At 43.2% G+C, this 24,395-nt stretch overlaps 2 protein-coding genes across 3 annotated transcripts in view; one reads left to right on the top strand and one right to left on the bottom strand.

Moving 5' to 3' along the window:
- Nucleotides 1-13,211, bottom strand: part of coa1 (cytochrome C oxidase assembly factor 1) — a 50,950-nt gene extending 37,739 nt beyond the window's left edge. The window contains exons 1-2 of one of the 2 annotated variants that reach the window (XM_078418261.1): nucleotides 13,082-13,119; nucleotides 10,481-10,587 (exon numbers count right to left, since the gene is read on the bottom strand). The gene's annotated coding sequence lies outside the window, so the exon portion shown is untranslated. Of the gene's footprint in view, nucleotides 1-10,480; nucleotides 10,588-13,081 lie in introns of both variants that reach the window. The other variant, XM_078418252.1, reaches the window with a different exon arrangement.
- A 1,115-nt stretch (nucleotides 13,212-14,326) lies between these two features.
- Nucleotides 14,327-24,395, top strand: part of blvra (biliverdin reductase A) — a 53,922-nt gene continuing 43,853 nt past the window's right edge. The window contains exons 1-2 of the mRNA XM_078418284.1: nucleotides 14,327-14,524; nucleotides 23,861-23,994. Of these exons, the coding sequence (XP_078274410.1) occupies nucleotides 23,876-23,994 (119 nt within the window). The 5' untranslated portion in view covers nucleotides 14,327-14,524; nucleotides 23,861-23,875. The remainder of the gene's footprint in view (nucleotides 14,525-23,860; nucleotides 23,995-24,395) is intronic.

Consider the following 24,395-nt stretch of genomic DNA (forward strand, 5'->3'; position numbering starts at 1 on the left):
AACTGAATTACAGCAAGTATTGCAAACATTATATTGAAACAAACTAACCAAGCCCATAAATCTCAGCACAGGAAAAGAGATTTATGAGTCATTCTTGCGACATTTGGGATGTTTGAGCACAAGGTGCTTCATCGGAGACGTGTTCATTAAAAGTATCAATGATTCACACTGCTCAATTTCAGAGCTCAGAACAGGATAAAAAGTGTTAGTGTACATGTAGTTTAGTTTACAGATACAGCGTGGAAACAGGCCCTTCGGCCCACCGAGTCTGTGCCAACCAGCGATCACCCCGTACACTAGCACTATCCTACACACTAGGGACAATTTTACAATTTTACCTAAGCCAATTACAAGCCTGTACAAGCCAATTACAAGCCTGTACGTCTTCGGAGTTTAGGAGAAAACTGGAGCACCCGGAGAAAACCCATGCGTTCACAGGGAGAACGAACAAACTCCGTACTGATAGCACCAGTTAGTTAGGATCGAACCTGGGTCTCTGGCACTGTAAGGCAGTAACTCTACTGCTGCGCCACGATGCCGCCCCTGCAAAAGGTCTGCACATGTCTACAACATTTGACTTGGTAGCCCTCTGTGTTGATTCACCCTCTTGAAGGATGCTTTGATGTTTGCCTCACACACAGAGTTCACAAGGTTGTCAGAGGCTGTGGGGGGGGGGGGGGGGGGGTCATGTAGGTGTGTCATAAACGGCATTCAGCTTATCCGAGTGATTTGTGCTCATGCTACCTTTATGCTACATTTGTGTGTGCTGTAATGATTACCGTCAAATGGCACGGACATCCACCACCATGAACTGCTTCGAGAGACCGGTAAAGGTGCACATTAACTCTAGCCACCCAGCCACTGTCGCAACAGGTCCACAGCAGACACCATGTCTCTGGCCCTACTCATCTCTATAATACCTAGTCAACAAGGACTCATACTTTAGACTCCAATTATCAACTATACCTACGCCTTTAACACCACAATCCCATCCAAACTTAACTCTAAACTCCTGGACTCTCCACTGCCACTGGATCCTCGACTTTCTGACCGACAAACCACAATCAGTGAGCATAGGTGACAACACTTCCTCCACAATAATTCTCAACAGAGGGTGCCACGCAAGGATGTGTTCTCAGTCCCCTATGATGCGACTGTACATCCAAATTTGGTGCTAATTCCATCTATACGTTTGCACAACACCGCTGTGATATGCCAGATCATGAACAATGACAAGATGGAGTACTGGAAGGAGATTGCTAACTTAGTAATATGGCAATAACCTCTCCCTCAATGTCTGTAGGATGAAGGAGATGGTTATCGACTTTAGGAAGCATGGTGGACTACATGCACCCATCAGCATCAATGGCACCGAAGAGGGAATGGTGAGAGATTTAAGTTCCTTGACGTTAATATTACCAACAATCTATCGCGCACCAACCACAATGATGCGACGGCCAAGGAGTGTCTCTACTTCCTGAGGAAATTTGACATGTCTCCAATGAATTACAAACTTCTACAGATGCACCATAGAAAGCATACTGCTGGGTTGCATCACAGCTTGGTTTGGGAACAGCTCTAAGACCACAAGAGATTGCAGAAAATTGTATATGCAGCCAGTGCATCACACAGACCAGATTTCCTACCACTGACTCCATCTGCACTTCACACTACCTTGGAAAAGTCGGCAACATAATCAAACCCACCTCGGTCATTCCTTCTTCTCCCTGCTCCCGTCCAGCACAAGGAAAAGAAGCTTAAAATTGTGCACCGACAGTCAGGAACAGCTTCTTCCCCTCTGATAGCAGGCTTCTGATCGGTCCTGCCACAAGCTAGGTCTGATTCTCCACTATCACATTGCAGACATTGGACTTTGTCAATGGAACTGATACACTACAATGCTGAGAACTATATTCTGCACTCCGTGTCTTAACTTTTTCTCTATCTAATGTACTTGACTTTGACTTGATTGTATTTATGCATAGTATTATCTGATGTGATCTGATTGGATAGCATGAAATATTTCACTGTACCTTGATACACGTGACAATAATAATAAACCTAGATCTAAACTACATTTCCCCCTGCTGGAAATTATTATGTGCAAGCCCTGCTGCGGCTGTCAAGCATCCATTCATATTTGTCTTTTTGTGCTCATATTGGCCTTTTGAAGGTCATATCTGGAATTCTTGTATGACTTCAGATCCCCGGTCCAAAAATCCACTGATCTAGCTTTCCGCAGATTACGATCCCCCTGCCTCGTCCTTGGCGTCTGGTTGGGGAGGACGTGGAATGTTTTGGAGTTACACAGTTGCCCATGCATTCCTTTATGAAGGTGGTGACGACTGTGAATTATTCATTCAGGTTCGCGGACAGATGCTTAAATATGGCCCATTCCACCATACAAAGCAATCCCATAACTACTCATGAGTCTTCCATGAACAGCTCTTCTTCAACGACTTTGCCGGTAACACACTCTTCAGACTTTGCCTGTCAGTTTTTCCAACATGCAGTGAGGGATGGAGTTCCAGGTGTTGGTACAGTAATGGTAATGTGTGTTGGATTCTCTGATGTTGTAGGTGATGTGTTGATGGTAGACTGGCAGAGGCTTCTTCAAGCTAGTCTGGATGAAGTCCCCAGCGATGATTAGGAAGGCGCTGGGGTATGCCGTTTCATGCTGTTGATCACAGCGCTCAATTCCCTTAGCACTAGCTTCACATCTGCCTAAGGTGGGATGTAGTCTTCAGTCAAGATGCAGTCAGGACTCCCACAGAACTATTGGACTATACCAATGACTATATAGCACCAACAATATATTTTCAAATAAAGATACTGTGCAACTTGAAGGGGAAACAGCCCATGTTCCAATAGCGGAGTCAGGGGGTATTGTGAATTTGTGGAATTCTCTGCCTCAGAAAGCAGTGGAGGCCGATTCACTGGATGCATTCAAAAGAGAGTTAGAGCTCTTAAGGCTAGCATAATCAAGGGGTATGGGGAGAAGGCAGGAACGGGATACTGATTGAGAATGATCAGCCATGCTCACATTGAATGGTGGTGCTGGCTCGAAGTGCCGAATGGCCTACTCCTGCGTCTATTGTCTATTGCCCCATTCTCCACACTGATCATCTTCCACCCATTTACACTTTCTTCTCTTATTTATTCTTCATACATTCTACCATTCACCTACATACCAGGGGGAATGTACAGTGGCCAATTAACTTATCAATTGCACATCTTTGGGGTCTGGGAGGAAACCAAAGTACCAGATGCCATCAAGAGGTGAGTTGGAGGTTATCTCTCAGGACAACACACGACTGCGTTATTCTGGATCCAACCTGCCCCTCAATCTCTACGGCCAACAATGGTACATAGATACATAGACAATACATGCAGTAGGCCATTCGACCCTTCGAGCCAGCACCGCCATTCTATGTGATCATGGCCGATCATCCACAATCAGTACCCTGTTCCTGCCTTCTCCCCATACCCCTTGATTATGCTAGCCTTAAGAGCTCAAACTCTCTTTTGAATGCATCCAGTGAATCGGCCTCCACTGCTTTCTGAGGCAGAGAATTCCACAAATTCACAACTCTGTGTGAAAAAGTTTTTCCTCATCTCAGTTCTAAATAGCCTACCCCTTATTCTTAAACTGTGGCCCCTGGTTCTGCACTCCCCCCAAGGGAGCCATTTGTGTTGGTGTTGGCTGCTTTAGCATATTATATTATTTTATCCAGATATATCTTGCTGTATTATTTTGGACACTTGGGGGCTGTCGTTAGATGAATACATTTTTGGGCATAACGGACAGGGAAGAGCCAGAACTAGGCAGTATATCTGGAGCCATAGGGACTGGGAGGAGTGAGACACGGGGAGCTTGGAGAGGTACAATTCTTATTAGACCTGCAACAGACCTGCAACGAGAACGGTGGGCAGACGGGGAGATCAATGCAGCCAGCTATGACTTGAATGCGAAATAAGTAAAGCCACTGGTATGTTCATTTTCTTGTTTGTACAACTACTTCAATAAACAACTAATTAAATTGAAAATACGTATTGAAGATCTCTCTGTTGCTTTGTGTCAAGATCACTTCCACTCCCTGTGTAGTAATGGCAATCGGAAAGGAATTTATTGCAAAAGACTGAAATTGCCATTACATTTAAAGTAAGAATTGCCTCTAAAGAGCCATTTTAAGTAAGAACTGGCTCTATGAGTGAGACTGGAGCTTGTGAATCAACTGGACGGAACAAGGATTGTTTTACTTCAAAGCCTGACGCTGAAGCCCACAGACTGGAAAGGGTCGCTACCTGCACTAATCTGACTAACAGAGATTGTAAACTTCAAAAGCCATCACGCAGGAAAAGTGAGCACAGCATTAAGCTTTATTGTAAAAGCTATATGTCAGAAGCTGTGTTGGAAAACGGCTTCTGTTATGGAATGCTGAGAACAAAGAAGTGACCGTGAGCATCGCAGGATATCAGTTGTTTTGAATTCTTGTGCAAGATATGAATTTACGCCAACACGTCTTAAAGAGATAGCAATGAACAAGTATGTCTGTGATTAGATCTGATGTGCAGCCACAAGGTGGCGATATCAGAAAGGACTCCATCAAGGAAAAATGTTTTTCTTCATCATGTGCAACTGCAACGTTCTCTGTTGTCATGAAATGGGTTGCCGCCCTAAAAGGCAACCAGAGATTGAGGAAGAGAAGAACAGAAGAGAAGACAGTTGAAAATAAAAGTGAGAAGAAAGAAAGAACAGAAGAGACCAGAACAATTGAAAGGCTTGGAATTGTTCCTCTAAAAGATCTGGGGACAAGTGAAGATACCATCAGATCCACTTTTTGGAACTATCCAGGGTGTTACGCCAGGTGCAACTGCCAAAAGCTCTACCTTTGCTAAGGCAAGAGAAAGGCAGCAACTACGAGGAAGCAATTTTCCAACAACTGCAAAACCTGTAGAAGCACAGGTGCAAGAAAATCTGACAAAGACCAAAATTCTCTTGCGTACCATGAACCAATCCAAGCCTGTGATCAGTCGTCATATCTCAGGTTTGGAAATATCTAGTCTGTACAACGACGATTTTATTCAACTATCGGATGTGTTCGCACATAAGACCACGCCCCTTTCTCAGCTAAACATTCCCAGACATGAAGACAGACAAAATGGCCTTACTTGAAGGATGTCAAGATTCTTGAAATAGACTCTGACATTGACCTACTCATCGGGACAAATGCTTCAAAGGTTTTGGAACCTTGAGACCATGACAGCAGAGATGTAAATGGCTGCCCTGCTGCTGATGTCAATCGAATATCCATTGTAAACCAAGAGGAGCTACTGGTCAAACAAGACAATCACGACTTCAGTGGAAGAACCAGCAAGGAAACAGAAGAAATGTCTAGAGAAGAGGTAAAGTTCTTGGATATTATTAATCGCTCAGCAAGGATGACAGATGGACACTATTGTCTAGACTTACCTTTCAAGCAAGAAGATGCCAGCATGCCAAATAACCTTTGCATTGCAGAGCAACGCATCCAGAGCTTGAAACGCGTTTGGCAAGAATGAGAAGTTTTATGGTGAATATATATCTATCCTCACAGAAATGATTGACAATGGTTATGCTGAAAGGGTACCAGTGGACCAGCTGAATCGAAGTGAGGGAGAACTCTGGTACATCCCTCATCACAGGGTGTATCACTCAAAGAAAGGAACATTAAGGGTGGTCTTTGACTGTGGTGCAGTCTTCAAAGGAACATCACTTAACTGCCAACTGCTGCAGGGTCCAGACCTAACCAACTCACTCATTGGAGTTCTCATCAGATTCAGACAAGAACAGTCTGGCTCCCTGTGGAGTAATGGCAATTAAAAGAAACTTTATTGGAAAAGACTGAAGTTGCCATTACAATCGGGAACATGTTTCCTGCAACTAGCGTGTCCAATCCCTTAATAATTTTACATGTTTCTATAAGATCACCTCTCATCTAAATTCCAGTGAATACAAGCTCAGTCGCTCCATTCATTCATCATATGACAGTCCCGCCATCCCGGGAATTAACCTCGTGAACCTGTGCTGCACACCCTCAATAGCAAGAATGTTTTTCCTCAAATTAGACCAAAACTGCACACAACAGTACAACTGCAGAAAGACCTCTTTGCTCCTGTACTCAACTCCTCTGGTTATGAAGGCCAACATGCCATTAGCTTTCTTCACTGCCTGTTGTACCTGTATGCTTACTTTCATGTACTAGGACACCCAGGTCTCGTTGTACTTCCCCTTTTCCTAACCTGACACCATTTTGATAATAATCTGCCTTCCCGTTCTTGCCACCAAAATGGATAACCTCACATTTATTCACATTATACTGCATCTGCCTTGCTTCTGCCCTCTCACCCAACCTGTCCAAGTCACTCTGCATCCTCATAGCATCTGCACATCAGTCACTATGTTCCTGATCCATGTCGGGTATTTGTTTAGACAGTTCCTGGAGTATTTAGATATAGATTTTTAGAGATACAGCGCGGAAACAGGCCCTTCGGCCCACCGGGTCCACGCCGCCCAGCGATCCCCGCACATTAACACTATCCTACACACCCTAGGGACAATTTTTACATTTGCCCAGCCAATTAACCTACATACCTGTACGTCTTTGGAGTGTGGGAGGAAACCGAAGATCTCGGAGTAAACCCACGCCGATCACGGGGAGAACGTACAAACTCCGTACAGACGGCGCCCGTAGTCAGGATCGAACCTGAGTCTCCGGCGCTGCATTCGCTGTAAGGCAGCAACTCTACCGTTGCGCCACCGTACCGCCCTTATCTTATCTAGCGCATGCATGCTATCCAGGGTCAGTCAGACAGGGAGTGATCCAAAGGAATGTAGAGGCTTTTGTCTATGGTCTGCAGCCTCGTGGTTAATAAAACTTATTAAGAAGTTAAACAACTTGTCGTTATTCACTCACTTCATACATGGTGTCAAAGGTTTTAGTCCGGAACTTCATCGGCTTGGGATTCATGGGTTTTTCCTCTCGTTTTTTATCTACAAGAGAGATCGAAAAGTTTGTTTGCCAAACGAACATGGCGATGGATTCCGGAGACCGGACCCGCTCGTCTTCGACAGCAACATCGGCGAGAGATGGCGCATCTTCGAGGAAGAATATGACATTTTCGTCGCAGCCGCATATTCCGAAAAGCCATCCTGCACTCAAGCGTATATTCTTCTCAACCTTGCGGGACAGGAGGCAATCGAACATGCAAAATCGTTTGTGTACACGGAGGAGGTGAGGCAGCCTGCCGTGGGAGGAGAAGAGGTTGTCACCCCTGCTGAATCGAAAGAGGATCCTCAATGTCTCGAGGAAATTTCGAGAGTTATGCAGCCCTCAAATTAATCTCACCATGGAACGGCACAAGTTCAACACACAGAATCAGAAGGCTGGTGAGACAATTGAATCATATGTAAATGCTTTAAAGTTACAAGCAAGGAGCTGCAGGTTTGGAGGGCTCTGTGATGAACTTATTAAATATAGATTGGTATGCGGTATTAGTGATGATAAACTAAGGAAGGTACTTCTGTGTGATAGTGACTTGACATTGGTTCCAGACTCAGGAACAGCTTCATCCCCAGGGCCATAGCTGCTATGAACCGGTCCTGCTGAGCCGGATGGCCACAGCGCATAGATCAACTTGCACTTTACCCTGTCCAAAACTGTTACATCTGTTTCGTTTCGTTGGGTTGCTGCTGTCTAAATTACCTAAATTATTGCATCGTATGGGAGGCGCATTCCCAATCTCGTTGTACCCCTGGGTATAATGACAATAAAGATATATTGTATTGTATTGTATTGTATTGTTAAGGCTATTTCTACCTGTCAAGTTCACGAGATGACCAAAGCGCATAATGAAAGGCTAACTATTGCGCAGCGATCTGCCACAAGTATCGATGCTGTTCAGGCTGGGTTCCGGAAAGCACGGAAGCCTGAGATAACGATGAAAATCCGGTCAGAAAAGGCTGGGACACGATTTATTGCCGTCTGCAACAATTGTGGAAGTAATCATGCAACTAAAAGGGAAAAATGTCCAGCTTTTGGTCATCTGTAAAAACCGCAATCATTTCAAGAGATGTTGCAAATCCACACAACAAACTTACTGCAGGGATACACCCAAACAGCTTGTTCATCAGTTGCAGTCAGATCAAACCGACAGCAGTGCCGATGAGACAGTCGGTGTTGATGGAATCACACTACAAATTAATTCATTTGATGCACAAAGATTTAGTAATGACGAAGCTATGGTCACCATACAAGTTAATGGTGTCTCAGTAGAAATGAAGGTAGACACTGGTGCTAAGTGCAACGTGATGTCGAGAAAGTCAGTTATGCGTCTGCGGGATTGTGAACAATTAAAATTGTGCAGTAAAGCCACCACCCTAATTGCATATGGTGGCACCAAAATCAAACCGGTTGGAATGGTGAAGTTGCAGTGACACCTAGAGGGACTGTTATACACACTTCCATTTTATGTTGTCCAGGAAGGTGCTGTGCCACCGCTAGGACTTCGTGCATGCCAGGAAATGGGGCTGGTCCTGTTCAGCGAGGATGTTCACCAATTGACCCCTGTTAAAGATGATATATCACACCAAATTCTTACGGAGTATAGCGACCTCTTTACTGACGAGCTTGGAAAGCTACCAGTGACCTATTCAATGACACTGGACCCGGATGTGAGACCTGTTGTTCGTCCTGCACATCGCATTCCTGTGGCTATGCAGGACCGGGTCAAAGCTGAACTAAACAGAATGCAGGCATTGGGTGTCATCACGCCGGTGACGGAGCCGACCGATAGGGTGTCATCTATGGTTGCTGCCAACAAAAAGAACAAACAAGAAATCCGTATATGCATCAATCCGAGGGACCTGAATGCTGCTCTGAAAAGGCCACACCACCCCATGAGCACGGTGGAAGAAGTGGTTGCACACATAGCAAACGCAACGATATTTTCTGTGTTGGATGCCTAGAGCTCCTTCTGGTGAACGAGCTAATGGCTATTAACTTTGCATGATGGTACACGTGACCATTGTCTGCAAACCTGCTTGTATGCTTTTGTAGCGTCTATATTGTTGAAAGTGGAGAAATACTAATGCTCATATGGATGTGACTGATAAATGTAACTGAAACTTCAATTCTTGGAAAAACCACAGAAAATAACAATTATTGGAATAAGTTAAGGACTGACAGAGGATGATGTTAAACGACAAGGGAAAGCACGAAGATAAGAGAATAGGGGATTGATAAGAGGACAGGGAACTTTTATCAAGTAACACCGCAAAGACAAGTTCACATATGTTCAGGTTAAAGTTGAGTAATGATGACTTTGCTTAACTCGTAAGGCTGTTTGTGTTGTATAAAGATGCAGCCAGAATGCTGTATCTTTGAGTGGATCCACGAGGGACTGCTAGTACACAAGCGTACTGGCTGTAACTCTCCCACTCCCGTCTGACGAAAAATTAAAGCTTGGCTTGGTTTACCTTTAACCCTTTGTGTTGTCTGTTTTAAGTAGCGAACTTTAACACTGGTAGATTCCGCTCAACTATAAATCTTCATTGCTAACCACTTTCAGCACTCCTTTTGGCCGCTACAGGTTTTTACGGATGCCGTTCGGACTCAACTCTGCCAGTGAGGTGTTCCAGAGTACCATAGAACAGATTTTCGAAGGGTGTCCCTGCGCGATCATCGTTGACGACATCATCATTGCAGGTAAAAACGTCGAAGAACACGATGCAAATTTGAGACAAGAGCTTAACCGTGCCAGAGAGGTGCATTTGAAGCTTAATCCTCTCAAGTGCAAGTTCCGGGTGAATCAGGTCAGCTATGTTGGGCACATTTTTACAAGCGAAGGCCTTAAAGCTGACCTTTCCAAAACATCGGTTATTGGTGAGATGACAGCGCCAGCAGATGTCCCCACTTTGCAAAGGTTTTTGCGGATGGTCAACTACCTCTGCAAATTTATTCCCAATTTCAGCCAGCTATCGGCTCCCCTGCGACAGCTCACTCATAAAGATACTGCCTGGATGTGGCATGAGCAGCAGCAACATGCCTTTTGACGCACTGAAGTGGCATATGTCTTGCCCACCTGTTCTGTCTTACTATGATGTCAATGAGGCAGTCACACTTACCTGTGATGCTTCACAGTATGGCCTTGGTGCAGCATGTTTGCAGGAAGGCTTGTTGCGTATGCTTCACGGACTATGACGGACACTGAAACTAGGTATGTTCAGATTGAGAAAGAGTTGCTGGCGGTGGTTTTTGCATGTGCTAAGTTCTACGACTACATCTATGGCAAGCCAGTGACCATAGAAACGGACCACCAGCCACTGGTCACTATTCTGAACAAACCCATACATGCGGCACCAGCAAGAATTCAAAGGATGATGCTAAGACTTCAGAAGTACAGCATCACCTTTGTTTGCAAATGTGGAAAATTTATGTACCTGGCAGACACTCTTTGTCTCGGGCTCCCAGGAAATCTTCAGCCCAGCATGCAGCCGAGAAGGACAGCTTCAATGTTATGGTGGTCAATCACATTTCTTCTTCTCGCCTAGAGGAATTGAGGTTGCACACAGATACCACCATCATCAAACATGGATGGCCCAGCAAACAACGCATGCTTCTGCATGCTATTCGGCCATAGTTTCCTTTCAGGGATGAATTAACCCTTGAAGATGGAGTCGTCACGAAGGGCCACAAAGCGGTTATCCCAGGCTCACTACAAAAAGAGTATGTCGGCATCATGCACAAGGGGCATCCTGGGGCAGAAGCCACAGTAAGAAGAGCAAGGGACATGGTCTTCTGGCCTGCAATGACGGATTAGGTCAATCAGGAGGTACAATCATGTGCTGTGTGCAACAGTATAAAACCACATCAACAGAGGGAACCACTTCTGCTGCATCCAGTTCCAGAATTGCCCTGGTCCATGGTGCCAACTGATATCTTTGAGTGGCACAATCAACAATACCTGGTGCTAGTGGACTCGTATTCCGGCTAGTATGAGATTGACCTGCTTTGCACCACTACTTCAACAGCGGTTTTTATAAAGCTAAAGAGACACTTTTCAGTCCATGGAGCACCCCATACTCTCATGTCAGACAATGCTGGGCAGTTTACAAGCCAGCGATTTAAAGACTTCCCTAAACAGTGGGACTTTACTCATGTCACCAGCAGCCCGGAGTATCCCCAATCGAATGGGTTAGCTGAACGGGCAGTCCGCATTGCGAAACAAGTCATGGAAAAATCTTACAGAGACCGATCGGACATCTCCTTAATCTCAGAAATATGCCAAATGATGCAATGCTTGGATCTCCAGCACAAAGACTGATGTCAAGGCAAACGCGCGCTACCCTTCCAGTCTCAAAGAAACCGCTGGAACCACACATGTGTAAGCCTCAATAGGTCCAGGCTCAACTTCTCAATAAAAGGCTGGCACAGAAGGTGTGTTATGATCAATCAAGTCAACCACTCCAGCCTTTGGTGGAAGGGCAGGTTGTTCGATTACAGACCCCAGATGGCTACAATCGTATGGGCGTAGTAAAGGAGATAGGCCAAGAGCCCAGATCTTACATTGTACAATCAGAAGGAGGGTGCTACAGGAGGAATCGAAGACATCTTTTGCCCTTGGACAAGCCTGTGCCAACACAGCAAAGTCCATTCGATGTTACTACTGATTACCCGGATAACGGAATGGGGTCAGAAGATGAGAATGTTCTCATGGGTGATGGACAAGTAACCATGGACTCTGAGCAGCCTCAGGTTCAGGTGCCTGTGTCTGTGCCTATGGTCAAATCACCTGCGAAGGATACTGCGGAGGGATTTTACAGGACACGCGCAGGACGTGTCTGCAAACCTAATCCTAATATACAAAGACTGATCGTTTTTTTCATATCAGTTATTAATTGCTGTTGCTTTGCTGTAGTTATTGATTAGTATGACAATTTATTCATTTTGTATAAGCTTTGCCATAGTTTAGAGTATGCATGCTTGCTTTTATTTCATGGGGCTAAAGAAAGAGGTGTAGATCAGTCACTATATTTTTTGATCCATGTCGGGTATTCGTTTAGACTGTTCCTGGGGTATCTTATCTAGCGCATGCGTGCTATCCAGGGTCAGTCAGACAGGGAGTGATACGGAGGAATGTAGTCTTTTGTCAATGGTCTGCAGCCTCGTGGTTACTAAAACATATTATGAAGTTAAACAACTTGTCGTTATTCACACAACTTCATACAACATCCTCTTCACAGTTCACTCTGCCACCCAGCTTTGTGTCATCTGCAAATTTGCTAATGTTACTTTTAATTCCTTCACCTAAATCATTAATGTATATTGTAAATAGCTGCGGTCCCAGCACCGAGGCTTGCCGGCACCCTAGTTGTCACTGCCTGCCATTCTGAAAGGGACCTATTAATCCCTTCTCTTTGTTTGCTGTCTGCCAACCAATTTTCTATCCATGTCAATACCATGTGCTCTAATTTTGTCTACTAATCTCCTGTGTGGGACCTTATCAAAGGCTTTCCGAAAGTCCAGGTACACTACATCCACTGGCTCTCCCTTGTTCCAGAAGATTTGTCAAGCATGATTTCCCCTTCGTAAATCCATGCTGACTTGAACCGATCCTGTTACTGCTATCCAACTGCAGTTTACATCTTTGATAATAGACTCCAACATCTTCCCCACCACTGATGGCAGGCTAACTGGTCTATAATTCCCTGCTTTCTCTCTCCCTCCTTTCTCTCTTCCTCCTTTCAGAAACTATATAAAATGCAGTTATTTGAACTGCTCGTTTAAATTTGACATGCAAAAACGAACCCTAACCGACCACACCAAGTCCTGACCCGCTGAGTTACTTCAGCACCTTGTCTCTATCTTTGATATAAACCAGCGTCTGCAGTTCCTTGTTATTACAGACAGTGATTGTGTTGGAATAGCCAATTGCTACGGAGCAAATTGTTGACGTTCAACTTGTATCAACTTCTGCTTCCTCAGGCTGTTTCAAGAATATGTCAGCAACAAAACAGAATCAAATTTCCACATTTACTCACTTTTACTTCTCAGCGACTTGACAATGAGGGAACCGCCATTTTGCCAACCTCACAAATAACTTTATTGACAATATCACCAGAAGCTGCTGGATCAAAGATACTGGAGGAGCAAGATGGACCACTCCGTCGAAATCGCGTAGACTGAACGCAACGGAGCAGAGGCCGCCATTTTAGTAAGCAAAGTCCGCCGTCCGTTATGCCTCTGGCAGTGTAATCAGTGTTGTGGGGAAACAGTATGTGTGATGATACCATTAAAATGCAGAAAATATCTCATCTATCAGCTCACATTTTTTTGTTATTTTTATGAATGTGTATGTGTTTGTGTGTGAGAGGCAAGATAGAGATAAATAGATCTCAAAGTTCGTTCTCATGGATCAGAAGCAACTTTAATTTAAAGCAACGCTCTATTTGTCTCCATCTTATTTTTCACATGATGTACATAAACCATAAAGGCGATTCGAACTTTATGGTTTATGTACATGCATATATATATATATATGTGTGTGTGTGTGTGTATATATATGTGTGTGTATATATATACGTGTGTGTGTGTATATGTGTATATGTGTATATGTGTGTGTGTGTGTGTGTGTATATATACGTGTGTGTGTATATATGTGTGTGTGTATATATGTGGTAGTGTGTGTATATATGTGTGTGTAAATATATGTGTGTATATATGTGTGTGTGGATATGTGTGTGTGTATATATGTGTGTGTATGTGTGTGTATATATACGTGTGTGTGTATATATATGTGTGTATATATATGTGTGTGTATATGTGGTAGTGTGTGTATATATGTGTGTGTAAATATGTGTGTGTATCTATGTGTGTGTGGATATGTGTGTGTGTATATATATGTGTGTGCGTGTGTGTATATATATATATGTGTGTGTATATATATATGTGTGTGTGCATATGTGTGTATGTATGAATTAATGAAATATATATAAGCTAAATTTGTGCAAAGTGTGTGTTTGAGCAATGCAAGGAAAACTGCACAAAAGAGGGGGCTGGGGAGGAAGGGTGGGAGGGAAATGGGCAGAAACAGTAAGAAATAATACAATCAAAGAAATTAAGCTGGGGGAAAACATTTCAAAATAAAAATAACAAAAAAAGTGTGAGTTGATAGATGAGATATTTTCTGCATTTTAATGGTATCATCACATATACTGTTTTCCCCCCACAACACTGATTACACTGCCAGAGGCATAACGGACGGCGGGTTTTGCTTACTAAAATGGCGGCCTCTCCGCTCCGTTGCGTTGCGTGCTACACTTCAGTCTACGCGGTTTGGACGGAGTGGTCCATCTTGCTCCTCCAATATCTGCTGTTGGCTGAACCACGTGTGGCGGGCGGACTCGGACCGCCACAGACAGCTTTTTAGACACAAAACTCTGGAATAACTCAGCAGGCCAGGCAGCATCTCTGGAGATAAAAAGGTATGTTTATGTAACTTGGGTTTTGAGCATTGCTAGTTGAGTTTATTATTAACTCCGTATTTGTGCTCATTATAGATGTGTATTTATTAATTCCTGCTGAATGTATTTTTTAGCTTTGCATTTTAATTCCTAAATAAATGTCATCGTTTCTGGTATATATATATTTTTTAATGAAATACCATTAGCCAACGAGTCGCATTCATCAGTATATTCAATTGTAACATAAATAAAGCTACTTTGGGGCAAGAGGTTATGGATTTAAACCAAAACATTATGTAAACCTTCGTGCCATTGAAATTATTCCCCCGTGGTTGACACTGTCAGCATTAATTGCTCGTATCTATTTGTCCTGGGGAAGGTGTTGGCAGCTGTCTTTTTTTTAAATTGTTACAATTCTTCTGCTGAAAGTACCCCGGGCCCGGCTATGCTGCCGGGCAGTGAGTTCCAGTTTAACCCAAGGGCGTGGTGATTAAAGAAAGTTCCTGCGTTACATTAGGGTCCCGTTCAGGAAGCCGATAAATCACAAATGAACTATTTCAATTAACATGAACTTTTTATTGTTTCCCCCAGTGTAGTTAAATTGGTACCGGGTCGGATTGTCCTCCACCCACCCAATGGCCGCAAAGTATCATTTGAGGAAAGAACGTTACAAGAGACGATAAAGAAGTTTGCCTTCCTCATTTTCTAAAGCGAATCTCTTAAGTAACCTCCCACTGCGTGCCGGCATGTCAGCCTGTACTCCTTGTAGAAAATGATTGATGCCTGTGGGGTGTAAACAGGTTTTCTTTGAAGACTCTACCTACTTTGAAGGTAGAACTAGTACCTAATTCTACTAGGTAGTAGAATTAACCAGCTACCTCCTACCCATAACTCATGAAAATGATTGCATTGTCATACCAAATGGAAACTTTGGCCCAACTGTTCCATACTGACCAAGATACCCCATCTAGGCTGGTCAGATTTGATTAATCCATACCCCTCTAATGCACCTGACCAAATGTCTTTTAAATGTTATTGTACCTGGCTTCATTTCCTTTCTGGAATTCAACTGTTGTTTATGTTCAGAGGACCATTGTAAAGAGTGCATGCATATTTATGAGCCTGGTCTTCCTTGGTCTTACTACACTTTGTAGATTGTACTCCCTTATGCCGTAGTGCAACAGTAGTTTAGGATCGTCAACTCGAGTACTCCATTGTCCTGGATTCCGTTCAGTTGGAACCACAGTTGTCCAGGCAAGAGGACATTCCATCATGCTCCTGATTTGTAGTTTGTAGCTGGTAGAAATGCTTTGGGTTGTCTGAAGATTGCACACTTGCTGCGTGATACCCAGTCTTGTAGCCATAGAATTTCTGTAGTTGGACTACTTCAGCTTCCTTTCAAAGATGTTGAAAATGGAAGGTGTGGCTATGGGAATGCTACTGAATGTAAACGGTCAATGGTTAGCCCTTCTCTTGTCAAAGGTCATTTTCTAGCAATTCTATGGCACAAATGTTGCTTGCCACTTCTTAGCCCTGCCTGAATATTTCCATGGTCGTATCCCATGCAGTCATTTGAATGAATGAAAATAATTTTATTGGCCAAATATGTACACATACAAGGAATGTGCCTTGGTGCTCCGCTCACAAGTAACAACACAAACATACAGTAAACAATTTAGAATAAAGCATAAAACATTAAAACATAAAGAATACAACATTACGGTTTAAACATGTGAGTGAAATAAACCAGAGCAAAAAGGGACTACAGACTTTTAGTTATTGAGTAGAGATACTACTCTAGGGGAAAAAGCTGTTTTTATGTCTGGCTGCGGCTGCTTTGACAGTCCGGAGTCGCCTTCCAGAGGGAAGTGCTTCAAAGAGTTTGTGACCAGGGTGAGAGGGCTCAGAGATGATCTTACCCGCTCGCTTCCTGGCCCTTGTAGTGTACAGTTCGTCAATGGGGGGGAAGGTTGCAGCCAACAACCTTCTCGAGTGATTTGTTGCAGCCTCCGGATGTCATGCTTGGTGGCTGAGCTAAACCAGACCATGATTGGGAAGGTGAGGACGGACTCTACGATTGGAGTCGATGGTGGCCAAAGATACTAGAGGAGCAAGATGAACCACTCCTAAAGTCTACAATCAGTTCCACTGTCTTAAGAGCATTGAGCTCCAGGTTGTTGCGATGGCACCAGGACGCCAGCGGTGTCACTTCCTGTCTGTAGGCAGATTCCTCCCTATCCTGGGTCAGTCCAATCAGGGTTGTGTCATCCGCAAACTTGAGAAGCTTGACAGAGGAGTCTGTGGAGGTGCAGTTATTGGTGTAGAGAAAGTACAGGAGAGGGAAGAGTACGCAGCCTTGTGATGCTCCTATGCTGCAGGTCCGAGATGTGCTTTCCCAGCCTCACATGCTGCTTCCTGTCTGTCAGGGAGTTGATGATCCACTGACAGAAGGGTTCAGGCACAGTCAACTGGGAGAGTTTGGAGTGTAATAGCTCTGGCACAATGGTGTTAAATGCAGAGCTAAAGTCCACAAACAAAATCCTGGCATAGGTTCCCTTGCGGTCTAGGTGCTGGAGGATGAAGGCCTAGGTTGATTGCGTCATACACCGATCAATTGGCCCGGTATGCAAACTGCAGAGGATGTACTTCTTGCGGCAGCTGAGGAAACACAATCTGCCACAGGCAATGATGGTCCAATTTCTGTCCTGCCATCGCTGAATCCATCCTCACTTTCTCCATCATGGTCTGGTTTGGCTCAGCCACCAAGCATGACATCCGGAGGCTGCAATGAATCATTCGATCAGCTGAGAAGGTTGTTGGCTGCAACCTCCCCCCCCCCCCCTCCCATTGACAAACTGTACACTGCAAGGGCCAAGAAGCGAGTGGATAAGATCATCTCTCACCCCACTGGTTTATTTCACTCACATGTTTAAACCGTAATGATGTATTTTTAATGTTTTATGCTTATTCTTAATTGTTTACTGTATGTTCATGTTGTTACTTGCACCTAGGCACATTCCTTGTATGTGTACATACTTGGCCAATAAACATATTCATTCATTCAGCTTCAATTTATGATAGAAGGAAGGTTACTGATGATGCATTTGCACTTTGTTGGGCCCAGGAAACACCCCTAACATGCCCGTGCAATGAAGACCTGGGCCTGGAATGACTGACCTTCAACATCATTCTTGGTGTGAAGTATGAATCTAAGCACTGGAGCATTTCCCCTCAATCCCCTTTGACTTAGAAACATAAAAAATAGGTCATTTGGCCCTTCGAGCCAGCACCGCCATTCAATATTATTTTGGCTGATCATCCAAAATCATTACTGCTTTTTCCCCCATATCCCTTGATTCTGTTAGCCACTAACAGCTATATCTAACTCTTTGTTGAAAACATCGAGTGAATTGGCCTCCACTGCCTTCTGTGGCTGAGAATTCCACAGATTCACAACTCTCTGAAAAAGTTTTTCTCATCTCAGTCCAAATTGCCTACCCCTTATTCTTAAACTGTGACCCCTGGTTCTGGACTCCCCCAACATCGGGAACATCTTTCCTGCATCTCGCCTGTCCAATCCCTTAATAATTTTGTATGTTTCTATAAGATCCCCTCTCATCCTTCTAATTTCCAGTGAATATAAGCCGAGTCGTTCCATACTTTGAGTCATACTTCAAGGTTCCTTGATATCGCTTTCATGTCACCTCTAGAATTCATCCTTTTTGTGCTGGTATGAGGCAAATGTGGTCTGGAACAAATTGTCCTGCCAAACCCAAAACAGGTGAGTGTTTATTACTGAAAAGTGCTATTTCATAGTACTGTCAGTTTGCTGATAACTGAAGGTAGACTGTTTGGAAATTAGTTGGATTGGATTTCTCTTGTTTTTGAACACAACTTTCAACTCTCGTCTGTGAAAGTCCAATCTTGACTGAATAATTTATTATTTAATTGACATAGGTGTTGGCTTGGCCCAGTACAATGTCATTGGCTCCTTCCACCACCTCTTGCGGCACCTCCACCAACACCATGACCATGGAGTTATAACTAGCAGAATCGATAAGGGGAACCATCAGAGATGGTGTATTTGAACTTTCAAAGGCTTTTGAAAAATAACATTACGAGAGGTGGTTAAATAAAATTGGAGATAATCTTCTGATGTGAATTGAGAATCAACTAATGGACATAAAATAGAGGATAGGATAATTGGGTGATTTTCAGGTTGGTATTTTATGACAAGAGGGTGCTAGACGAATTGTCAAGCTCTCAGGTGATGAAACATAGATAATAGGTAGACACAAAATGCTGGAGTAACTCAGCGGGACAGGCAGCATCTCTGGAAAGAAGGAATGGGTGATGTTTCGGGTCCAGACTCTTCTTCAGACTGATGTCCTGAAACATAGATAAGATATGGGCCAGCAATGAACTATCTGAATGGTGGACAGGTGGAAGGGACTGAAAGGCCAAATACATTGGAGGAAATTCAGAGAGCGGGCAAGAAGCAACATTTTATGAAATGAAAGAGTCATAGAGTCTTACAGTGTGGAAACAGCCTCTCAGTCCAACTTGCTGACATGTCCCATCTACACTAGTCCCACCTGCCTGCGTTTGGCCCATACTCCTCTACACCTGTCCTATCCATGCACCTGTCTAAATGATTCTTAAAAGTTGCGATAGTACCTGCCTCATCTATCTCCTCCACTCTTTGTGTGAAAAAGCTGCCCCTTAGATTCCTATTAGATCTTTTCCTCCTCGCCATAAACCTATGTCCTACGGTTCTTGAGCAAGAGGCTCTGTGCATCTACACGGTCTTGTACACTTCTATAAGATACCCCTCATCCTCCTGCGCTCCAAAGAATAGAGTTCCAGCCTGCTCAACCTCTCCCTATAGCTCAGACCCTCTAGTCTTGGCAACATCCCCGTAAATCTTCTCTGCACCCTTTCCAGCTTGACAACATCTTTCCGACAACATCTTTCCTACAACATGGTGTCCAGAACTGAACTCAATACTCTAAATGTGGCCTCACCAACGTCTTGTACAACTGCAACATGACCCCTCAATTTTTATACTCGATACGCTGACTGATGAAGGCCAATAAGCCAGAAGCCTTTTTAATCACCCTATCTACCTGTGATTAACTATGAACCTCTACCCCTATGTACCTGTACTCCTAGATCTCTGCCCTACAACACTGCCCAGAGTCCTACCGGTCACGGTGTAATTCCTGCCCATGCCATTGCTCCCAAAAGGCAACGCGTCACATTTCTCTGTATTAAATTCCATCAATCATTCCTCGGCCCACCTGCCCAACTGATCAAGATACTGCTGCAACTTTTTGACAACCATCTTCACAATCTATAATACCACCTACTTATGTGTCCTCTGCAAACTTATCTCATTTGGAGACAACTTTTGAGGAAGAGTCTTATTTTGAATTGAGGAACAGGCTATTTCTGGAGTTGAGAAATAGTTTTGATCTGGATACCATCGAACATAACAGAATATAGGATAATTAATTCAAAGTAATTTTAAAAAATAAGATTATAGAAAGGGACAGCCTTTCTAACACTGTAAATATCTGTTCATAGTGTTTGCCCTTCTAAGCACCCAGTTTATATGAATCAAATTTAAAATTAAAATTTGGTTCTTGTCAGTAAAATTATTGTTTAATCGAACTTTCTGCAGTGCTTGTATACTATACTAATAAAGGACTCTTGAGAAATGGTTGGCCATTTGATACCAAAGTTTTTTTTATTTCAATCAGACAAAAATGTTGAAAAAAAACTGTAATGGCAACTTCCAGACTTTTCCAATAAATTATTTTCTAATTGCCATTACTACACAGGGAGTCGGGGTGAACTTATGCAAACCCAACAGAACAGATCTTTCAGTCCTTTTTTCCAGTTTAATTAGTTGTTTATTGAAGTAGTTGTACAAACACGGAGATGAACACACCAGGTTTTACTTATTTTGCATACAAGTCGTAGCTGGCTGCTCTGTTCCTGGTCTGGTCCCAGGTCTCCAGGCCTATCCCAAGTCTGGTCGCAGGTCTGGTAAGAAGTGTATGCTCCCCCTCCCTGTATCTGACCACTCCCAGTCCCTTGCTCACATATATACACCATCCTGTTCATATATACACCATCCTAAACATAAATAGCTCCTACACACCAGCCCCTAATTGTTCTACGTATATAATGGAACAATTACCAATAAACATTAAAAGGAGCGATAAAAACTTCACACATTATCAAAAAAAAGGTATGTACTATGTGTTGGCATCTATTCTACTTTAGTGATTCTTCAATCTTCTGGGCCACCAGTCTTTGCCGTACTGGCCTCAGCTTCTTGGAGCAGACATATCTTTGTTATTGGTCTTTCCAAGATGTTGTTCTTAGTCTGAAGTCCAACTGTGTGTGCAAGATTTTGTGCATCTGATATGGTCTCCAATATTCTGCCCGTTAGCCAGGGGCCTCATGGTGCAGTGGAATCAGCCACCACAACAATGTCACCTGGAGCAAAGCTTCTTTTTACCTTTGACCACCATTGTCGTTCTTGGATTAGAGGCAAGTATTCTTGTGTCCACCATTTCCAAAATAATTTTGCCATATATTGCTCCTGTCTCCATCTGCGTTTTAATGTATGTCTTCTCAAAGAGACCAGGTGGTATTATTGGCTTAGTTTTCAACAGAAGAAGATGGTTTGGTGTGAGTGCTTCCAGGTCCATTGGATCCAGTTTGTACAAATGACTGCTTCTTTTGATACACTACGGGTGTTGCACTTGTTGCAAAACTGTTTCCTCTTAGTTGCTGCCTTTCTTTTGCCTTAGCAATAGTAGAACTTTTGACAGGAGCAACTGGCCTAGCATCCTGGATGTTTCCAAAAAATGGATCTAATAGTATCGTCACTTGTTTCTCTATGAAGTCTACCAGGTCAGAAAATCTAGCTCAATATCCATGCTTTTGAGCAGTTATTTTTCTCAAATAAGAGTTTAGCCCATCAGATACTCTAGAGCTGCTTCTTGATCCCATGGCCTGAAGTACATTGATTCTTGCATTGGTTGCTGCCATTTCAGCATTTAGTTCCAGTTGTTCTTTCTTCTCAGTTGTTCTTCTTTTATTTTTAATTGCTTCACTTCTGTTCTTCTCTTTTAAATTGTTCTTCTTGTCTCTTCTGTTCTTTTTCCAATTGTTCTTCTTGTGCTTCAATCTCATGCTTGTCGTTCAGGGCGGCAACCCGTTACATGAGAGCAGCCTTATCTGCCTGAACTTTCATGCAAGCAGAGAATGTTGAAGCTGCACGTGATGAAGAAAAACTTTTTTCCTTTACGGAATCCTTTCTGATATTGCCATCTTGTGACTGAACATCAGATCTAACCACAGACATGTACACTATCCCTTTAAGACACCTTGACGGAAAATCGTAGCAGCACAAATATTCCAAACAACTGATATTGTGTGATTCTCAACGTCACTTCTTTGTTCTCAATTCTCTATTACAGTAGCCGTTTTCCAATGCAGCTTATCACATATAGCTTCTCCAATAAAGTTTAATGCTGTACGTACTCACTTTCCCTGGAGCATCCAGAAAAATCCTACACGGTCACAGGGAGAACATACAAATTCCGTACAGACAGCACCTGTAGTTAGGATCGAACTCTGTTCTTTGGCGCTGTAAGGCAGCAGCACTACCGCTGCACCACTGTGTCTCCCTTAAATTTAATCTAAATGAATGCAAGTATCAATCAATTCAAATACAGCACGAAATAGTCAGCATGACATCGGGATGTTTTTTGTTTTTAACGATAAATCATAGTAAATTTATTACACTCCCAACTGCAACAATAAATTGTACCCTTGTTTCACTGAATTTAAAACCCACAGCTCTAGGTCTGGTATGTTACCAATTAATATGAAAGAATAACCTTTAGTTTTCAAAAAAGTATCTTACTGCTTGACCATTTTGTTAAATGCATACACCCTGACACAATTAGACAAAATAGAATTCAGGGAACCTTCTGTGCCTGACAATGGATACATAGTTATTTTCAGTGGACTGCAGGTTTGGTCAGAGCTATTCTTAATGTAACATAGAACTGTACAGCATAGGAACAGGCCTTTTGGCTCACAATATCTGTTCTGCACTCGATGCCAGGTTAAATTAATCTCCTCTGCCTGCATGTGATCCATATCACTTCATTCCCTGCATATCAATGTACCAAACTGAAAATCTCTTCAATGTCACCATTGTATCTGCTGCCACCACCACTCCTGGCAGCACGTTCCAGGCATCCGCCAACCACCGTGTAAAAAAAAAACTTGCTCTCTTTTAAACTGTGATCCTCTCACTTTCAAGCTGTTCTCTAACCCTTGACGTTTCTGTTGTTTCATTGATGGGAATGTCCAAAATTCAAGATTATTCGCATTATCAGCAAACTTTTTCAGTCAGAGAGTTGTAAATCTGTGGAATTCACTGCCTCAGAAGGCAGTGGAGGCCAAGTCTCTGAATGCATTCAAGAGAGAGCTAGATAGAGCCCTTAAGGATAGCGGAGTCAGCACGACTCGTCCTCCCCACACCCCCCCCCCCCCCCCCATCCCATCCTAAGTCCCCAGTGTCTTCAGTGGTGAGTAGCCAGTGGCTTCCGCCACTCCCTCCAATCCCGATCCCTCCCCACTAACCATCACTCACCAACCCTAACCACTTGATAACGAGTGTGGTCAACAAAGTCCTGATTTTAACTTCAGGATTAAGTGCTACATTTAAGGCTACAAAGATCAGAGTCGCCTGAATAGTGTCATTTACTATGAGTACTCCACCATAAAGCCATTCTACCACACTCCAGTGGGTCTTCGATGTCTTTGCTTCATTCTATGCTGTTGAGTGGTAGGTTGGATAAAACTAGAAAGTTGTGCCAGTTCATTTTAATAAGAGACCATCACATCTCCCAATTTGTGAAATAAAGCGACTGAAATAAGGATTAAGATCTAGGTGTCAGCAGATATAACAGATTGCCCTTTTGCATGTGAAAATCAAAAAATGCTGAACTCCGATATCAGGCAGAAAATGTTGGAAAAATGCAGCTAGTCAGGCAGCATCGGTGGAGAAAGAAACAGAATTTTCTCCACATTTTCTCCACAAGGTCACAGCCCTTCTGTCAGAATGGTTGTGCCTTTGTGAAATGTACAAAGTGATAATTATAAAAATTAGCAGTTGCAGTGAATCAAATTTGCAATCCTCTACTGTTGAACAACAGGTAACTGAACATAACAAATGTATCATGTTATATATTTTCTCCCTTGAGAGTCAAGTGCTTGATGTAACAAGGACACAAAAGTAATCTTGCTTTATGATTTTGTGCTTAGTTTTAGGACATCAAAATGTTGGGTGTTGTTGTAGTTGGGATTGGGATCGCTGGCAGAGTTCGGATCCGTGACCTCCTGAACCCATTGCCTAACAGTCCTACGGAAAATCTGAAACTCATTGGCTTTGTCTCCAGGTAAGAACTATTAACCACAATATTAACCACAGCCAAAGCATAAAATTGTGGTATGCTCTGGCTAAATTTGAACTACGTTTGCCAGTTATGGTTCCAATCAGTGACTTTGGCTTAAATTGTGGGTTAAAATTCTTCAGCCATTCATTCCAGCGATCTACTGGCACAATTATGACAGGCAAATGGTGGAACCCACTGCCTTTCCTTCCTTGGGTCCATCACCATGGACTAGCAAACACCTGGGTGCAGAAGAACAACTTTGGACAACTGACATGATCAATGAGTGCAATTCTGACACTTAATGTGCCCATGGCTTTTAAGAGAGCAGCATAAATCTAGAGGCTAGCACTTCAAGGAAGACCATAAGAAATAGGAGGAGGAATTTGAGCCTTCTCTATCATTCA

This window comes from Rhinoraja longicauda, chromosome 2 (genome assembly GCF_053455715.1).
Source record: "Rhinoraja longicauda isolate Sanriku21f chromosome 2, sRhiLon1.1, whole genome shotgun sequence".
Classification (NCBI taxonomy): Eukaryota; Metazoa; Chordata; class Chondrichthyes; order Rajiformes; family Arhynchobatidae; genus Rhinoraja; species Rhinoraja longicauda.